Genomic DNA, 20,533 nt, shown 5'->3' on the forward strand with positions numbered 1-20,533 from the left:
AGTGTGTTTATTCATAAAGTCTGAAGAAATGCTGGTTTTTGAAAATTTTCAAACAATATAATGCTTGAAATTGTCGAACTGGACATTGAAACAATTGTAACATAAAATAAAATACACTTTTCGTTGCCATCAATACCTTGTCTTGAAGTCTTGATTTTGCACACAGTATATTAATGCTCAATTATGAAATGTGATAATTTTGTAGCTTAATCCTTAAGTCAACCTTTTTTGGCTTAAAACCTATTGGTATGTGAAAATTTACTGAATTACACGAACTCAGTATATTACATATAAGTCTCTCTCTCTCTCTTTCTCTCTCTCTCTCTCTCTCTCTATATATATATATATATATATATATATATATATATATATATGTCATCCACAGACTGTTTCGCTGTATCACCACTCTTCAGTGCGACTAGACAACCAACTACCTCAAACGATGATCAAAATTCAACTGTCTAGACGACTGTCAGTGCTTCGAACCGTTACAATATTTTGCCTGTTGCTAAGTAGGTAGGTGAAATTACAATGATCAACATTGTCTGAATGCCTTAAACTGCATTTGTTTACACAAAGAGCATTGCATTGTATGCTAGTGAAAGTTTGTTATTTCATTCAACAATATGTTCAACCCAAGATATATATATATATATATATATATATATATATATATATATATATATATATATATATATATATATTATCATTAAGTAGAATGCAATTTATGACACCTTCATTATTTTTTGTCATAATAATGGACCGAAAAATTCAGCACAAACAATATTTCTCCTTGCATACATATGTTCTGAAATTTCTAATTTATTATCATTCACAGGAGGATAAAAGATTGAAAATCTTACGAATCTCTTTATCAGCACAATATCTCTTTATCAATAAGATACAAGCAATATAGAATATAGTATCTAATCGAAATTGAAAGCATTCTTATTCAGTTATCTCAAGCTTCTTCTAAATTAAGTTATCTATATGTGTTAATATCATTGCCACTTTAATTAAACAAAGACTGCACTTTTAATATTTTCTGACCTTGCCGATTAGCATAATATCCAGCGTGTCAACATTATCATAGCAGGTCTACAAAACACCATGCAATCTATACTATATTCTGCTTAGTTTATCTGTCCATTCTATTTTTTCTACAAAACTTTTGGCTGATCAGGCTAAAATTTTGTATGAACATTTGTTATAATAAGATGAAGTATTATGGGAGCCTTTTAATGAATAGTTAGGGATAAATAGGTATAAACTGCTACAATACAACGTTTACTCTCAGAGTTTTCTCGGAAAATACTGGGATGATCTGGATGAAATTTTGCAGGGACCTTTGTTATAAAAAGTATTTAATGCAACACTGAGCACAGATTTAACCACATTCAACCATCAATTTGGCATAAAATACTCATTCTAAGAATATGGGCTATAACTTTTACCTCTTTTTAATGGACTAAAACTTCTAATATACCTCGAGTCTCTGTATAAGTATTTATCCTAGAACTATGTGCACAATATTTACAATGTACCAGATGTATCGCCAGATGTAACGCTTTTTTGTGGTTTCATGCCTCCAAGACGAGTAAAAATATTCCGTGCTTGTATAAGAAAATTCCGGTTGTAAAAGCCATATATGATTGGGTTCATACTACTGTTCAGTCCCCACATGTTGTACATAAATTCAATGAATGCTTTTACTGGAGTGGAATAGTTTGCACGAAAGAGGTCCGTGAATATCACCGAGAAGCAGAGAGATGGCACAAAACTCACAACAAAGAGAAGTGTAATTAAAACGAGTATCCGAGTTGTGTTTGTTTTCGGCTGTCTTTTGGACTGACCTATCTGGCTGGTACACCTATACAAAGTCACCTGATAACTCACAGGTATGCTGGCCACATGCTTTTTGGCAGTTCTCCAAACAAGACAGTATAACACTAACAGGATAACTATTATCGTTATCAATTTTCCAATGAGAGCCAGGAAGTACACCTGGGTAACCAACGAACTAAAATCTAAAGAGCAGATGTGTACAACCAAGTCAATATCCGGCGCCATTGGCTTGCTTATACGATCGTAGACGAATACTGATGTTATGGCAAATATGAACGAAACCAAAGTTATTAACACAAATGAAATCTTTACATGAAATAAACTCAGCTGAGGTTTTGTAGAACGACACACCTTTTTGTAACGATCAAGGGAAATAACCATTAGAGTAAGGCCAGATGCTACACACACAAAACAGATGACAGCATTTTGCATCTTGCAAAGGGCACTGGACGGGTACATGACGGGCATCCAAAGTTCTAGCATCTTTAGAGGTAGTCCGAACAGGCAACAGAGCACATCGTAGACGGCTAACAAAGTGATGAAGTGCTGCACTTTCTTCTTCTTCATTCGGTGGCCATAAATATAAAGTACAAACATGTTTCCAACCAATCCGATGACACTAAGAAATCCCAGAAAGAAGAATGATGGTTTCTTGTACATCCGTTGGTAAGCATTTACTTCTGCCAAAGTTGTATTATTTCCAAAAGTTTCCATAACTTCTGATTTTTTGTGTTTCTTATTTTGTTGTATTATTTCAATTAGTCAACATTTGAAGTCCTTTTTGTAGTATAAGAAACTACTCACACAAGCGGCAGCACATCTGTTTAACCTGTCAGATGCTGGAATCGGGTAAAGAAAAAGAAGTAAAGAACTTGGGTTTGTAGATAGGCTCTTTTTATATGTGGCATGAATTTGCATATGAGGAAAATTGTTGCTTTAAGAACGAATTGCAGATGACAAGTAGTTGAGTGTCTGACAGCTGAAAGAAAACATTGAAGCAGAGATTTGTTGTGAATTGCAGTTTAAGTGAAAAGTAGTTCTGTGAGTTGGTAAGCGTTCACGTCTACCAAAGTTGTATTATTTCTGAAAGATTCCATAACTTCTCATGTTTTTTTTGTTTTTTGTTTTTTTTTGTTTTATTCCAGTTAGTCAGAATTTGTATTTCTTTTAAATAGAAAAGTCTTTTTGTAGAGTTTTTCCATTAATCGAGGACCAGCATCGATGGAATCCTGGTACTGTGAATAAATAGAAAAGGAAATTCTTGTTAGTATGAATATATAAATAAAACGTATGTATATATTCACTAAAGGTGAAAATACATCTTCACTGAACTTATTATTTGTAACAATTTGGATGATATTATAAAAAAATATATACTTCAAAAATGTATATTTTATATATTTGCAAGAAGTACGAGGGTCGTTCCAAAAGTAATGCATCCTATTTTTTTTTTAAATAAAAATTTGAAGAACTACAAATGTGGGAGTGGTATGATTAAAACAAGCGACCTTTTGTGCTCCAGAATTAATTTTTCTACTTAGTCGCCACCATTCTTAATGCACTTTTGTGATAGGGTGATGGCTGTGCATTAGTGTCCATAGTGAACTTTGTCACTCGCTACATCTCTGTTGTCACTCTGAAATCGATGAACTTATCTCTTCACTGTGCTGACATGAACTGCATCATAAGCATTCAGCAGGCGCTGGTGAATGTTGATCATTCAATTCTTTTCTGCATGGAAGAAGTCAATGACGCATCTTTGTTTTTTGATCCACGTCCATGACAGAGGTTAGATCCTTAGAGTCTCAAACCGTTGAACTTTCAAGTCATGAATGCATCTAGAATAAATTAATGTTCAGTAATCATAACAATGTAATTTGCAATCCCCGTCTGATCCATTCCGGCGGAAGAAAATAGGAGGCATTACTTTTGGAATGCCTCATATATATATATATATATATATATATATATACATATATATATATATATATATATATATATATATATATATATATATATATATATATATATATACGAGCAAATAGTTAAAAAAACATGTTAAAAAACACTTTGAAATGAGTTAAAAACATATTTAATCTGAAAAGGAAACACTAGATAAGTGGATAGTCCTTAATCTGCGGAGTTTCGAAGAAATACTTTCCTTCTCATCAGAGAGTAGGAATTAGCAAAATGCGGGATCAGATTTTGCATGCAGATGTATTTGATGAAACAACAAGTAAGTCAAAGATCTTACTTGAAAACAAAAAAAGTGAAGCAAAGGGAATATGGGGAAGAAAAAGGTCATTACACATGAATGGATAGTCTGGTGGAAGATAAATAATCCAGTGACGGTAAAATCCAAATATATAACTTCAAGAAAGTTAAAAGAATTTCCATTTGCATATATATATATATATATATATATATATATATATATATATATATATATATATCAGAAGGTTGAAGAAGTAGTGAAAGCTTCATTAAAAGTGAACCTATGAAGATATGTAAAGCTTAACAGATATGGCAGAGCTTAAATATAATAATAACAATTATAGACAATACAAAGCTATATATTGGTATACATATATTTATTTGTCGATGTAATAAGGAAAAAATAATTAGGGGAAGTGTTATAGGCTCTTTAATCTAGGTATTTCGAAGCCTAATGCTTCACCTCTCGTCCATCACTCCCCTATATACAAGATACATTAATATGCCTCCAATTATCCCTCTAGCTAAATGTCGCATTGAAATGTTTGCAACTTAGCCTCCTAGCCCTCTTCTGATGAGAAGCATTAGGCTTCAAAATATGTAGGTATAAACAGCATATAATACTTCCTTCAATTATTGCTTTCACTTATTACACCAACAAATAAATTTATGTATACCAATATTTGGCTTTGTCCTGTCTATAATTACTATTATATATATATATATATATATATATATATATATATATATATATATATATAAATTTAAAGGAGATTAGAACAATAGTCTAAAGAGCAGAGTGTATTTTAATGTAATAGTAAAATTACTAATTTAATTAAAATAGAGGGAAAGAAAAAGTGCTCGTTGTAATTTAGATATATAATAAGCTCGAGAGGTAAATATCCTAGAGCTAATTTAATATTCAGTAATGTTATTGATAATTTAAAATTCAAATTAGAATTATATTAAAAATCCGTTTCAGCAGAAGGAACAACAACAAAATCAATAATTTGTACGATCGTTTCGGAAAACAATGTTTTTATTGTGGTAGACATTAAGCCACGGACAATAGTTTTTACATATGGTATTTTTAACAAACAAAGTTTCCTCATCAGCAAAGTATTGGGAAGGGTTTTTAATATATGTAAAAGACACCATAAATAAAGCTAGCATTAAAAGTATAGGCAGATGTATCTGGAAAAAATTAAAATAAAGGTATGCATTTACTTGATAAGAAAATTAATATGGGTTAAAGATAGAAATAAAATATAATAAAATTATAAATCTGAATTTGGTTTAAATATAATATTATAATATTTCTAATAAAGTTCATAGACACACACACACACACACACACACACACACACACACACACACACACACACACACACACACACACACACATATATATATACATACACATATATATATACATATATATATATACATATATATATACATACACAGATATATATATATATAAAAATATATATAATTATTTACCTTTTAATTCTTCGCCTTTTCAAATCAGCAACTAAGGTCAAAGTATTCATATGGGTGTTTATTGTAGCTTTCCAACTTATGAAATGATAAATTTTCAAAAAGAACGCTAATGGAATATTTTATATCGGTTAGCATACGTTTGATTAAAACGCTAAATTTAAAACTGAAGAAAGAAAAGGGAAGATAATCTTATTTCTTTAATTAAACAATGCAAGGTAGATAATTAGTGTTTAACTTAATCTATTAAGGACTAATAAATCAGGCAAATAATATATTATAATCCATTTTGAAATTAATTGAATTTAATATTTGATAATTTATTTATTTATTGAAATTAAAAATATATCATAGGTTAAGGTTAAGAATATATTTTAATAATATATAATAATGGTCGATATACCAGATCAATTAATAATAACAATAATATTGATGATCAAAAATTTTTATTAATAAGTATGTCAATTAAATTCAGGCTGTAACTGTAGAAGAAAAAATAAATGTCCCCTACAACGCTCATGTAAAATAAAAAATGTAGTCTATAGCTGAACAGTATCAAAAACCCCAAATCTAAATGAATTTAATAGCAACCATAACTCAACCACCCGATTAAATAATAATATATTATATATTGAAGGGTTTAGCTCCATAAATATTTGCGACTTTTATATTAAGATTTTTCCTACAAACATAAGAAAAAAGTCAACGTCTTTGTTATCGGCGATAATGGCAATGAAAACGTCTTCATCAGCACATTATTAAAACTGAGTTCTTTTACCATTAAACACGCTGTGTGTACATTGGTGATGTTTCAATATGATGCATTTCATATGTATTTATATATTGAAGATTTTGGTTTCCAAATATTTTAGACTTTTATCTTAAGATTTTTCCTAAAAACATAAAAAAAACGATGACAACATCTTCATCAAAACATCCACAAAACTGAGTTCTTTTACCATCAAACATACTGCATGTACATTGGTAATGTTTCAAAACGATTCATTTCATATGTATTTATATATTGAAGAGTTTAGCTCCAAAATATTTGCGACTTTTATATTAAGATTTTCCCTAAAAGCATTAAAAAATACACAACGACATATTCATTATAACTAAATTGAGAGGTTAGCTCTCAAAATTGATTATTTGGATGCTAAACGCTGCAATATATAAATATATATATATGAAATGCGTCAGTACTTCGCCATGGTACATTCATTTTGGCCATAAGTGCCAGTGCCAGTGCCTACTATCATATTGAGCTGGCAGTGGCTCCCACTAAGAATCACAGTTTAATTGTTTTTTTTTACAGTCGGAGTAGGGGCATACTTTCACCATCCAACACTGGTACACAAATCCTGTTAGTATTCAATAACGAAGAAATAGACTAAGCTCATGATAAATTGCTATAAGAGAATATAATATTAATTTTAATAATGTCTGATTCATAGCTTGTTTTAGTGACTTTTTCATTGACAATAGAGGATACAATAGCGATAACAAAAGCCTTTACCATGGCTTTGTGATCATTAAAGAAAACACACCATTTTTATTTAAAAGAAATTTAAATCATCCAAAGTTTTAAAACTTCATACAATTCGCCTAATCTAGCTGGAATTTTGTATGTGTAATGACTTATCGGTTATGTGGCAGATTACAACCCTGAACTAATTGTGGTTTCTGATGATGTTTGAACTGAGTTAGTGTGAAATGGAGCCTGTTGAGCCTCACACAGTCATACAATTGTTGTATTTGAAAGGATGTACACCATAGGAGATTTTTGATGGAATGAAAGAAACGAATGGTAATGATGCCCCATCATATGACCTTATAAAACGCTGTTTCCTATATTTTTGGTGACTATTTAATTGGCGATATAAGATAATGTAGCAATAACAAAAACCTTTACCATGGCTCTGTGACCGTTAAAGAAAAAGTTGGATTGACATTTTGTAATTGTAAACAAAAGCAAACCATCACCAAGTTTAGGATAAAATGACAAGCTTCAATGATCACGATGTACCCAGCACTGCCTTGAACTGTTTAATCGTCTGTAGGCTAACCATGGATTCTGGCAGCCTCATTCATGATGCAGCGACTTGAATTGAAAAATACCTCTTCTGACGATTTAGTTAGAATCACATAGGATTAGTGAATCTCTTGACAAAGGTTTCCTTTCCAGGGCAATTGCTCTTGACATATCGAAGGCCTTCGATAAGGTATGGCATAAGGGCCTACTGTTGTATATTGGTTTATATTGGAGGAGATGATATATTAAAACGTGTCATGTGTTATCTAGTGGATGTAAGATATTGTTCTTTTAACAGACAGATAATAAACGTATAAATCGTATGTATGTTGTTTAGCCAGGGGGCATGATATTGACGCATAGACCGAGTCATGTTGTATCAGACTTATCACACGGGATATTTTTACAGTTCATGTATAAGAAGAATAATATATGCTTCATACCTTTTTCTTGAAGAGTTCTTTTAACTTCCTGCTGCTCCGTGACGAACCATGAAGCGATCAGCACCATATAATTGAGACAACTGTTCTTATTTGTGAAACCATTAAAACAACTCTTTATATTTTTGTAATATAAATTTATTACAGTTGTCTCAATTGGTTTTCACAGGATCTGCAGTTAGTCTACATTTTCTGTTCATACAGCCCGCTACTAGCTGTCTGTCCACCCTTGTCTAGACGTCTCTGTGCTCTGGGGTCAATTCTCAACTCTCTTAATCTCTCCAAAATTAACTACATCACGTGTTCTCTTACGTCACCTAATTATGTGTCTTATACCAATCTAACCCACCTAATTATTTGTTTATTCAAAACCCCAAAATAATGTTTACATATATTTTCTATTTTCACATTCTTTTTGCGATTCACACATCAATCATTTCTTTCGCAATTTAATTGTTTATTCTTCTAATCATAATAACTGATCCAGCGACCATCCATCGCTCAAATCAATTAACAAGAATACAATAACAATATTAATAATGTTTTAACCATTGCTCCCGCTTGCCACAGTTAACAGATACTACGCTATGATCACAGCCTAAAGGGTTATAACATGACACTACTTCACAAGATTTCCAGCTACGGTATTACTGGAAATGTTTTCTCAATAATTAAATCATTTCTCTCTGATAGGTTCATAAGAGTAGTGGTTGATGGGCAGAAATCGGAGGCCCACAGTATTAATGCTGGAGTCCCCCAGGGGTCCATCCTGAGCCCAACTCTCTTCCTGATCTACATCAATGATCTCCCAAAACACATACTTAAATCATTCGTTGACATCTATGCTGATGACACGACCATCTATGGAAACACATCAAAGGCCGTAAATGACAAAGTTCTCTCTAATTCTCTCTCCTCTGATCTTGAGCGCATGGTACAATGGGGGAAGAGGTGGCTGGTCACTTTTAATGCATCCAAAACCAAGCTTCTATCTTTACACCATCAACGCTCTAATCCCCATCTGGCATCAATTGAAATGGATGGCTCTCGTCTTGGGGAGGCTCCATGTTTTGACAAGCTTCTGGGTTTGACCTTTACTCCTGATCTGAAATGGAACATGTACATCAAATCTGTTGCCAGGGATGCTGGGAAAATGGTGGGATCCTTCTACCGCTCAAGAAGATATCACACTACTGATGCAATTCTCTATCTGTATAAAAGCCAAGTACATCCAAGGATGGAGTACTGCTGCCACATCTGGGCAGGAGCTGCTAAAAACAGCCTATCCTGCCTTGACAGAGTACTAAATAGACTTTGAGGTTTAGTGGGGGATGCCCTTTTCTCTTCCCTGCAGCCTTTCTCCCACAGAAGAGACGTTGCGAGCCTGGAGCCTGTCTTTGTTTTATCGTTATTTTCATGGCAAGTGCTCGTCTGAGCTCCAATCTCTCATCCCCCCTCGTCAATCTTTCACGAGAAACACCCATCTGGCTGAAACTACTGTCAATAATTTTTCCCATTCTTTATCTGTGCCTAAATCTAAACGTAGATTCCATGAGCAGAGCTTCTTTCTTAGAAGTGCACGATTGTGGAACTCTCTTCCGTTCGCCTGTTTCCCACCTGACTACAACTTGGATGTCTTCAAATCCAACATAAACAAATTCCTGACAAACCGCCCCCTTAAGTAAGACACTCTATCAAATCTCCAATACTAATGATTACTACAATACTATCTCATTGATTACTGTACACGCAATAACCCTTATCCCTGAGTGACCTCTGAGCCTTGATAAGTGGTGATCCCCATGTAAAAAAAAAAAAAAAGAATCGTCTTAGGTACAGCTTCTAGTCTGCAAACGATGGAGTTTGTTTAATTTGTATAGTTGGGGAAGATGTCGGATGACCATTTGTATAATAGAATTAGGGTTAAGGATTATAGGGTTGCTGCATCGGTACCTCTCCTACTGGCATTGTTTTATGTGAAGAAATGGGCCACAAAACATGGCCCAGAAAGAGTTATGAAAGCAGAAATCCAAGGAATAGTTTTAGTTTAGGTCGACAATCTTTCTATGTTTGAAACAATTAAATTAAAAAACCTTCTGATTTAAAGAAGAAAGAATAGACAGTGATATTATGATTTAACCGAAAATACCTTTTATCTCAGCAATACTGTGTAACCCAACCAACTGTGATGGTCAAAATTTACATCAATAATGATTAAAATAGAGCTGAGTTAGAGCTTTTATTATGTGGGCAATCCTGAGTTAATGTAATCTCTGAACTTCTTCAGGTGTATCTTGTCGAACTCGGGAATCTTTCTGTCAAACTTGGGAATCTGCACGGAATTCCGAATAGGACCCTTTATTTAATGCTCAAAGCATACCATGCTCTCGTTCCATCAGATAGGATTGGGTAGAAGTCCTAAATAATTTGCAGTTGTTTTGAATGTCTTCACACTGAGGATTGAACCTTCAACCTCCAGAAGAGTGTAACTTATAACAGAATTTTACCAAGTACTTTAACCATTACGTCACAGATCCTTACATTTTAAATTTCTTTCCATACAGGTGGAAGAAGATGCCACTTATTATGTAAATGTGTCCCTTTTCAGTGTGTCAATATGAATGAATTTCTATGTGCATGAGTTGAATAATCCTTCGTTTTTCTGAAGAAGGAGAGGGGTGCTGAGCATAATGCCATGTTATTTATCTCCCACTGTGGAAAGATGTGACACAAGAGTGGAAAGTGGAATTGAAGAGCAGCACACATGAGGAAGAACACAGTCCTGCAAAAATGTCTAGGCATACGCCAATGGTGGCATCTCAAATTATTAACAATAAACTAACCACTTCACAAAGAGCGAAAGCAAAGCCTGAAAGGATGGATCTCCTAGAACTGCAGAGGATCAGCAACCTACCATAATCAACAGAGAAAAGGCCATTTCAGGAATAGCATAGACTCTGATGATTTTAGACCAAGGGAAAAATCCTTTGAGCCTAATGCCGTCTTAGCAAAATGTTTTACTTTCGGCTTAGGCACCGCCAAAAATGGCCGAAAAATCAAGTTGTTTTTTTTTTTAAAACGAAATTACATTTATTAAAATCCATTATTTCTGAGTAACTTTTTTTTTTCCAGAAAGATAAAACCCTGAATTTTATCATATAGAAAACAGAATAATGTAAAACTTTTTCTACTATTTTTAATTAAATTTTAAATGTTAAAATTTCCCAAAAGGTTAACAATTGACATTTTTTGTCTTGCACAAAAAACGTACATAAATATTTTTTAAAAAAGGTTTTTGAAATAATTAATTTATTTATTTGTTGTCTAACTAAGATTTAGGATGATTTTCTATGAGATTATGCAAAAATATTATAATATAAGTACCTGGATTTCAAATAATTCCACTTATTCATATAGGCAACCAGTTACTTCGCGTCGATCTAGAGTCTAGATCGACACTGTTTACGTTTGTATTCGATAAAAAGCAAACTATGGGAGACCAAACAGGCCAAAAAAACTTATTTTTCAGTAACGAAAATTTCAATGTATTATTAACGCTGAGGCTGACCAGTACCAGATGGGTGACCATTTGTATGAGTTTGGTTTTTAATGTGTATGTGTGTGGGGGCCAGGCTCCCCAAAATGGGGGAGGGGCAATTTAAAGCAGAATAAAAAAAAATTATTTCAGCGCGTTTGGTCCACCATAGTCGAAAGGCGGCAAACGTTTTCAAACGGGATCCAAAAAATGATGCTATTTTTAACACAAAGGGCACAATATTTATCGAATTTTTTTTTTGTATCGATTCTTCAAAGCATGCCCTGTTTAATAATGGTCATGCATTATTCGGCTCGCTAAAAAAAAATTGTTAATTTATTTATCAAAGATTTTAAAATGGCTTTTTTCGTATAAATATTAAAAAAAAAGTTTTTTTTGTTTTGCTTAACTTAAATTAATTATTTTACTTAACATATTCACCGAATTTCACACTTCAAAACTCAAAAGCGGGATAATTAAACACAATCGAAGTTCTGATATTCAGACGTCAAAATAAGGTATGCATACAATTTTTTTTTTTTTTAAATCTATATTTCTGTCCCTTACAACAACACAATATGTTGTGTTCAGTTTCAGATGATTATTTTAAGCATATTTGTACCACCTCAAAACAAGGGGGGGGGTTGTAAGTAAAAAAATATATATATAAATATCGTTTATGAAAAATAAGTACACTGTTATAAAGTTCATTCTTCTCTTAATAATCGCTGAAAATTTCGTATTGATCGGATAATTACCTGATTTTTGGTAGATTTTAAAAAGACGGTCCGTCAAAAAGTACTTACTTCCCCCCCCCCCCCAGTTTTGGCGGTGCCTAGGCTTAATTATCTCTCAGAGATTGTTGGTGAGTTGCTAATTTTATTAGGAATTGGCATTTCACAATGATTCGCAAAAAAGAATCGTTTGAAAAGGGCACAAATCATTTTCATTAAGAGGTGTGGAGATTTACACATTTACGTGAAATAATCTTTTCCTTTATTTGAGGAGACGATGAACTTAGGACGAAGTTATTGATTAAACTGCGTCCCATTTCCACAATACAGAAGGGGAAAAAATGAAATAAAAAAAGAAACGAACAAAGAAAAAAAAGAGTAGCAAAGACAAACTAGTAACTTTTTATTTTTGTTCACATCTCATCTGGACCCCCAAACAAGATTTTTGAAAATAAAAATATCCTGCAATATGAAGACAGATTAAAAAAAAAATGATCAAAATAATTCTATTTAAAAGTTCTTTTGTAAAATAACACGATATGAATAATTATTTTTTAATTTCCTACTTCATGTCAAAACTTGTCTGCTTTGTCAGCCTTTTTATTTTCTTCTATAGTTTCCATTTTCGTTTATTAAAGAATAAGTGTTTTATTTTAAGATAGCATGTCTGAATAATCAACAAGAATATCTATAATATGTTTGTTTTCTGTGTTTTTTTTTCTCACTTTTTTCTCTTAATTTTCTTTTTCTTTTTTTTCTTTTTTTTTTGCTGGGGATGAGGCATTCTACCAGATGCCAGACATCCACCCACTATTTTAGTCATTCCCATCGAGAGATCTTTTAAATATTCTAACTGTTCCTTTGAGTGCAATTGTTTGTATTTCTCTTGCACTTGATTCACCGAGTATATTCACCAGGAGGTTTTTGAAATCCTTTTTCATGAGTCTAGTTGCTCTTATAATTACTGGAATTATGAAGATCTTCTTAAGATTCCAATTTCTTTTCATGTCATACATAAGACCTTGGTATTTCATTATCTTCTCTCTCTCTCAGCTCTGTTATGATTAGCATCATCAGGGACATTTACTTCAACTAGGGTTGTTACTTTTTCCCCTTGTCCCATATCACTATCTCAGGCTTAATAACTCCATTTTTTATGTACGTAACTGTAGGAATTTCATAATCATAATGGGTGGTATACGACTTATTTCCAACTGTTTTTTCTGATATATGTTCCCAAGACTTGCTGCTACACTGAATATTCAGTTTTTTACAGATTTTCCAGTGGAGGTATTTACACACTCCATTGTATCACATTGTATAATAGTCATTCCCCAGCAGAACATTATAACTGAGGTGACTCTCATTCTCTACTTCTGTGTGGTAGAACCTGCACTTGTTGTTATTACTGAGACCACTCATCTTTTTAAAAGCATTAGTCCACAAGCCTTGATCTTGGGCAGCCATTATTATTCTCTTCAGATCGTAGATTTTTTTTTCAATTTTCTTATCAATTTGTTCAAGCTGTGGATAAGACATTCTATTGGATGCCAAATATCCACCCATTATCCTATATATTCCAATTGAGAGATTTTTTAAAAGATTCTGACCGTCCCTTTAAGTGCAATTGCTTGAACCTCTCTTGCACTTGGTTCACCGGGTATCTTTGCCAGGTAGTTTTTGAAATTCTTTTTCATGAGTCCAGTAGCTTCTATAATTACTGGAATGATGAAGATCTTTCTAAGATTTCCGTTTCTTTTCATATTGTATATAAGACCTTGGTATTTCATTATCTTTTGCTTCTCAGCTCTGTTTAACCCAGCATCATTGAGGACACTAACTTCTACTAAGGTTGCTTCTTTCTCCTTCTTATCTCATATCATTATATAAGGTTTAATAACTCCATTTTCAAAGTAGGTAGCTGCAGGAATTGCATAGTCATAGTGGATGGTGTATGGCTTATTTCCAACTGTTTTTCTAGTATATGTTCCCAGAACTTGCTGCTGCATTCGAGATTCAACTTTTTACAGCTCATCCAGTGGAGGTATTTACACACTCCATTGTGTCACATTGTATAATAGCCGTCTCCCAGCAGAAACTTACAGTTCGACGTCAGGTGGTTCATGCTCTCTACTGGTGTGTGGCAGAACTTGCACTTGTTATCATTGCTGAGACAACTTATCTTTTTAAAAGCATTTGTCATCAATTGTTGATCTTGGGCAGCCATTATGATCCTTTCGTGATCATAGTGGAGCGATCCTCTTTTTAGCCTATCTGTAGAGCTTTCTTTACCTATATACTCCTGAGTGAATTAATTTAGAAAATACTTGGCATGCTGTTAGTTGGGCCATTATTCCATGTTTTTGCAATGGAAGTTCTTAGTGTATTTTTGCTGACCCTTTAGGACTATTTGCACAGCGTGAATATGTGTGTGAGTTCAAGTGACATTGTGCATTGACTTTCTCAGTTTGTGATTATATTCGTGTGAATTAAGAATTCATTTGCCTCCTCTGGCATTGAAGTATATAGAATGAGCTTGAACTAAATGTATTACCTTCTGTCTCGTTTCTGGCTCTTTTCCAATGATGCTTTTTTTAAATTTATTTCAAGAGCAGACGTAGCATGATGCTATTAATTTGATTGTTTACCATTTCTATTCAATATAGCAAAGAATAAATGAAAAAGAAAGAGTAAGCTAAAAGAATGAAGAAAGAAAGAGAGTACCTAGTAGCCTTTTTATGTTCGTAACGTGGCCTATTGTTTTGAATCACAGAACCTATTTGACATTTGGTGAATAACATTTTTACTAAGAATTTATTCGTGTGTTTAATTAATAATTAAATTAAGTTTAAAAGAAATTAAAAAATTTCCTATTCACATAATCGTTAGTTAGCGCGAGGTTGCTGCAATGTCAAAAACATTTTAAGCAAAATTAATACTTTTAAGTAATAGGTAAGTAATACGTTTTGCTGCTAATATTTACATTACCAGACTTTCTAACCCATTAAAAACGCACAAAAGTTATAACCCATTGACTTAGAAGGAGTACTTTATTTCGATTTAATGATTGAATATGGTCAAATTTGTGCTCATTTTTTAATTAACCCTTATTAATCTCTTACTATGTATAGAACATATAACATAATACTTAGTTCGTTGCACCTTATTATAGCAAAAATCATACAAAATTTTAGCCAGACCAACACGGTAGTTTTTGCCAAAAAGTGGAGCTTAAATACTAATTCCTATTAATCCCTATTAATTAATATTTCCCAAAAAACTTTCTTGAGTAAATGTGGTATTGTTGTGACTAATCTCTTATAATCACTATGAATCCCTAACTGTGCATTTACCTAATACAATAATACTTAGTTTACAACATCTTATGATAACAAAAGTCCATACAAAATTTCAGCCAGATCGCCAAGTAGTTTCTGAGAAAAAGTGGAACTTAAATACTAATCCCTATTAATCCCTTACTATAATATAGACTTTTCTTCGAATAAACTAAATACTTAATCCATATAATATTCTGCTTATTCCTTCCTTAGTTAATCCGTACGTTATGCTTTGAAAAAAGCCAAAGGCAATTTTTGAAGGCCAAACCACTTTAAAAAACAGGCCAAATTAAGAAAAGGCCAATCTGGCAACCCATGAAAGAAAGTGACCTTTCTTTCATGTAACCTCGTTTTCGAATATCATTATAATAATTTATGATAATTGTTTTAATGGCGTGAGAAAGGAACTTGTTTTTTCACCGAAGAAAGAAGTAAGTGAAATGTTATGTAAAAAAGGGAATATTTGAAAGAAACAGAGCAAAAACAGAACATTATCTGCCAAGACGTGCTGAACTGAAGGAATAAATTAAAGATTGTGGGGAGGCATAGTAAATAGGTACAATATGTTTTTGTTATCTGTATCGAACTATGTAGAACAATATTATTTTCTGAGTATTTATTAGTATTTATTAATTTATCTCATTTGGGTCAGTTAAAATACAATGAATTTGCATGGATCCTGCTGGTCATAAATAATAGATTTAACCAATTTCTTTTTCATTTTCCAGGAAGGTACAATTTGGGCATATAGGTAGGATAATGATAATTATAATACTCTTTAAAACACTATTTATATTTATTTACTATTTATTTTTTTTTTACATGGGGGTCACCACTTATCAAGGCCCAATGGCCACTCAGGGATAAGGGTTATTGCGTGCACAGTAATCAGTGAGATAGTATTGTAGTAATCATTAGTATTGGAGGTTTTGATAGAGTGTCTTACTTAGAGGGGCGGTTTGTCAGGAGTTTGTTTATGTTGGACTTGAAGACGTCCAAGTTGTAGTCAGGTGAGAAACAGGCAAGCGGCAGAGAGTTCCACTGGCGTGCAGTTCTAAGAAAGAAGCTTTGCTCATGGAATCTACGTTTGGATTTAGGCACAGATAAAGAGTGGGGAAAATTATTGACAGTAGTTTAAGCCAGACGGGTGTTTCTCGTGAAAGATTGACGAGGGGGGACGAGGGATTGGAGCTCAGACGAGCACCTGCCATGAAAAAACGATAAAACAAAGACAGGCTCACAACGTCTCTTCTGTGGGAGAGAGGTTGCAAGGAAGAGAAAAGGGCATCCCCCACTAAACCACAAAGTCTATTTAGTACTCTGTCAAGGCAGGATAGGCTGTTTTTAGCAGCTCCTGCCCAGATGTGGCAGCAGTACTCCATCCTTGGACATACTTGGCTTTTATACAGATAGAGAATTGCATCAGTAGTGAGATATCTTCTGGAGCGGTAGAAGGATCCCACCATTTTCCCAGCGTCCCTGGCAACAGATTTGATGTACGTGTTCCATTTCAGATCAGGAGTAAAGGTCAAGCCCAGAAACTTGTCAAAACATGGAGCCTCCCCAAGACGAGAGCCATCCATTTCAATTGATGCCAGATGGGGATTAGAGCATTGATGATGTAAAGATAGAAACTTGGTTTTGGATGCATTGAAAGTGACCAGCCACCTCTTCCCCCATTGTACCATGCGCTGTGTTATATTTATAATACTCTTTATGTGGCACTATATCTCAGTGCTACGGTTGCTAACACACTCTACAGCATGGACGAGTGGTGCTTTGGCCATAAGCATAGAGATACAAAGAAATCCATTCCCAGAATTCCCTTTCTAGATCGACCTCTTTTCTGTCTGGACCGTAATGAGGTGAGCACGCATATTTCTATCTCTCCATAAATATGTGTGTGTGTGTGGGGGGGGTGAACCCCCCCTCCCTCAACACTAGTTAGGGTAGGTTAGTTAGTTTTGAAGAGCCTATTGCCTAGGTTTAATTGTAAAAATTAATTATAATTTGTATATTGTATTGTAATATATTTTTTGTAAAATAAATAGTTAAGATTATACAATATATATTACAATTGCGTCACGTGTCGTTTTTTTGTGTCTGCCATAAATGCCTTCATTGAAGAAGCGGCCTTGAGGAAAAGGAAGATTCCAACCTGAATGCTACCAAAGGTCAAGACGTTTCCTCGGAGAAGAAGGAGCCACACAGCCACATCCAACATCTCAGGTATGCTTTTCCTATTGATACTCAGGCCCTAATGACTGGCCCATCGTCACGTCATCATGGAACCGTGTCTAAGACAAGTAGTGTAACAGGTGAAGCCAGTCACATGCCAGTGACCAGCTGATCATGTTATATTTATACATGTTAATGGTTTGTAGATTAACGTTCAATATTGGAAAACGTAGTATTTTTTTCATAGGAATCAATCATTACTTACCAAGACCAAAAGCTACTCGAGAATAAGAGTTAATGAGACTGTCAACTAGGTGATGAACAATACTATGAGAGGACTGGGATGATGGTTGAAATTGGCAGAATTTGATTGTTTAAAAAGAACGGTTTGACAATTATTTGTTGACATCGTAGTTAAAGACGACCATACAGTAGTCAACAGGAAAGCAGTCTCTTGATATTACGTTTTATATGCTGATAGTTTTGGAAAGAAACTCTATCCAAACAAGTTATGCTTGGTTTTAGGTATGCAGAGAAAGAAAGAAAATTTCTTTGCTTTGGTGTTCTTGCTATGAATGTTTTACAGGGGTGGTGATGAACGATTTGAGTTCAGGTGAATACCTACCATGACAATAATGATAATGTAAAAAAAAATTGTAATGTTTCTTCTGTTAGAAAAGGGATTTTTTACTTTTGTTAATCACTGCATATCAAAGCCCAAAAGCCACTCGAGGATAAGAGTTGATTAATATCATGTGGCTGACGAGACAACACTGTGATCTGTGATGGTGGAATTTATGTTTAATTATTTAAGAGGATGGCTCATGAGGAATTTGTTTACATTAGACTTAAAAACGCTCATATTATAGTCAACTGGAAAGCAACTCCACGGTATTGTGTTACAGAGCTAGGTAGTCCTAGGAAAGAGTAGAGAAGAGATCATTCCCTAACTAGATTATGAAGTCAATTTTTTTTTTACTTTGTTAATGAAAAAAAAAGGATTTGTATTTTTACTTACTTAAGATGAAAGACTGAAGTAGATATAGTTGTCGAGGCTAGTTGAATTGACTATCCATTGTGCAAAACATTGTGAGTTGTTCATTCTTTCAAAATAAAAGGCCAACTGGTATTAAATTCATCTCGAGAAGAATTTTTTCTTTTTCAAATTCTTGGAAAAGCCATCATGATTTAAATAGACTTAATTTCATTGACTGAAACAGGATATTCTGCATAAGTGTACTTTAACTCGCAGGAAGTATTTTTTATTTTCATTTTCTTTTTTTTTTTTCATTAAATACTAATTTCTATTGATCCTTTATTCCCCACAAACAGATACCATAATACTTCAAGGATAGTTTCAAAAGTAAAGCCTCCTATTTTTTTCTAATTCAAAAAATTGAAGAGCTACGAAGATTGGAATGGTATCAACAAAACAAGGGATCTTTTGTGCTGCAAAATTTATTTTTCCACATAGTCACCAAAATTCTGTGCATTTTGCCAAGAATTCAATGACGTATCTCTGCTTCTGACGCACGTCTATGACAGGGAATTGCTTCCTTAGAGTCTCACACTATCAATATTTGCAGCAGAGAGATGAAACTGTCAGGTCATAATGCATGAGTTCAGTCATCATAATGCAATTTGCAATCTCCTTCGATCTATTCAGGCAGAATTTTGGAATGCTCCTCGTATTTCGCTGTATCTTATCATTACAAAGATTCATACAAAATTTCAACCAGATCATACCAGTAGTTTCCGTGAAAAAAACGGAATAGGCAGACAGATAGACAAACAAAGTGAAATATATATATATATATATATATATATATATATATATATATATATGCTGAAAGATGTCGCACATCATAGTTTGATCCCCCATCCCTTGAACAACCTACCACAAAACACACAATGAGATTTACAAAAGTCAATTTTGTTAGCAAACATGTGATATCAAAACTAAAAGTGTTTATTCATGAATTACTTTAAACTCATTGAATTTAGTGAGATTACATTACACACTTTTTATATTCAAGTGGTTTATCCTGTTACATTTACCGTTTTTATTTATTCATTTGTTGGCTTTCCCCAATTTTATATAAGCACATTTGTCTCCTGTCTTAGGAGTGGTTAGTGTCCTATATAATTCAAACTCTGCACACAACCTGATATAAAATATTTCATATCAAAATATATTTTGGTTAACTGCCCAAAAGGATTGAAAGACTGAAAATGGGAATTCATTTTACATTAAGTTTATAAGCGAAACTGGTCCCTCCCTCTAATTTTTTAAATAATTGTTCTGTTTGTTTGTTTGTTTGTTTGTTTTTGTTTGTTTTCCCTTTTACCAAGTTTTTTTTATTTTTTATTTTTTTTTTAAATTCAATTTTCACCCTAAACAAGGCAGCGTGCCACTTTGAAGTAGGGGCTGCTATCGGAGACATAAGTTGCAGGGGTATTATGAGGGGAGATGAGTAGCAAGATGTCTGTTCACATTACTCTTGAACTTTTGCATATCAGTACAGTTGGGAAAGCAGAATCCCGGAAGGGAGTTCCAAAGTTTAATAGTTCTGGGGAAGAAACTATTGAAGTAGAATGCTTTCTTACACCTAGGGATCTAGGGGTGGGATTTAGTTGCTTGTCAGGTTTTTCGGGAGTAGTCATGTCGAGGGGGTACAAGTACTTGTAGTTCGTCAGAGCATTCACCAATAAAGTAC

General features: G+C 33.5%; 2 protein-coding genes across 5 annotated transcripts in view; one reads left to right on the top strand and one right to left on the bottom strand.

Annotated features, from left to right (window-relative positions):
* Positions 1 to 20,533, top strand: part of LOC145255574 (retinol dehydrogenase 13-like) — a 171,641-nt gene that overhangs the window by 82,463 nt on the left and 68,645 nt on the right. The window lies entirely within an intron of this gene.
* The window catches only part of LOC145255575 (neuropeptide FF receptor 2-like), a 30,227-nt gene continuing 10,922 nt past the window's right edge, over positions 1,229 to 20,533 (bottom strand). Inside the window, exons 1-2 of one of the 2 annotated variants that reach the window (XM_080114037.1) lie at positions 18,835 to 18,972; positions 1,229 to 3,080 (exon numbers count right to left, since the gene is read on the bottom strand). In XM_080114037.1, the coding sequence (XP_079970163.1) occupies positions 1,534 to 2,559 (1,026 nt within the window). In that variant the 5' untranslated portion in view covers positions 2,560 to 3,080; positions 18,835 to 18,972 and the 3' untranslated portion in view covers positions 1,229 to 1,533. Of the gene's footprint in view, positions 3,081 to 18,834; positions 18,973 to 20,533 lie in introns of those variants that run through there. The other variant, XM_080114039.1, reaches the window with a different exon arrangement.

The sequence above is a fragment of the Euprymna scolopes genome, chromosome 31, assembly GCF_053919585.1.
Source record: "Euprymna scolopes isolate OS-2025 chromosome 31, ASM5391958v1, whole genome shotgun sequence".
Lineage (NCBI taxonomy): Eukaryota > Metazoa > Mollusca > Cephalopoda > Sepiida > Sepiolidae > Euprymna > Euprymna scolopes.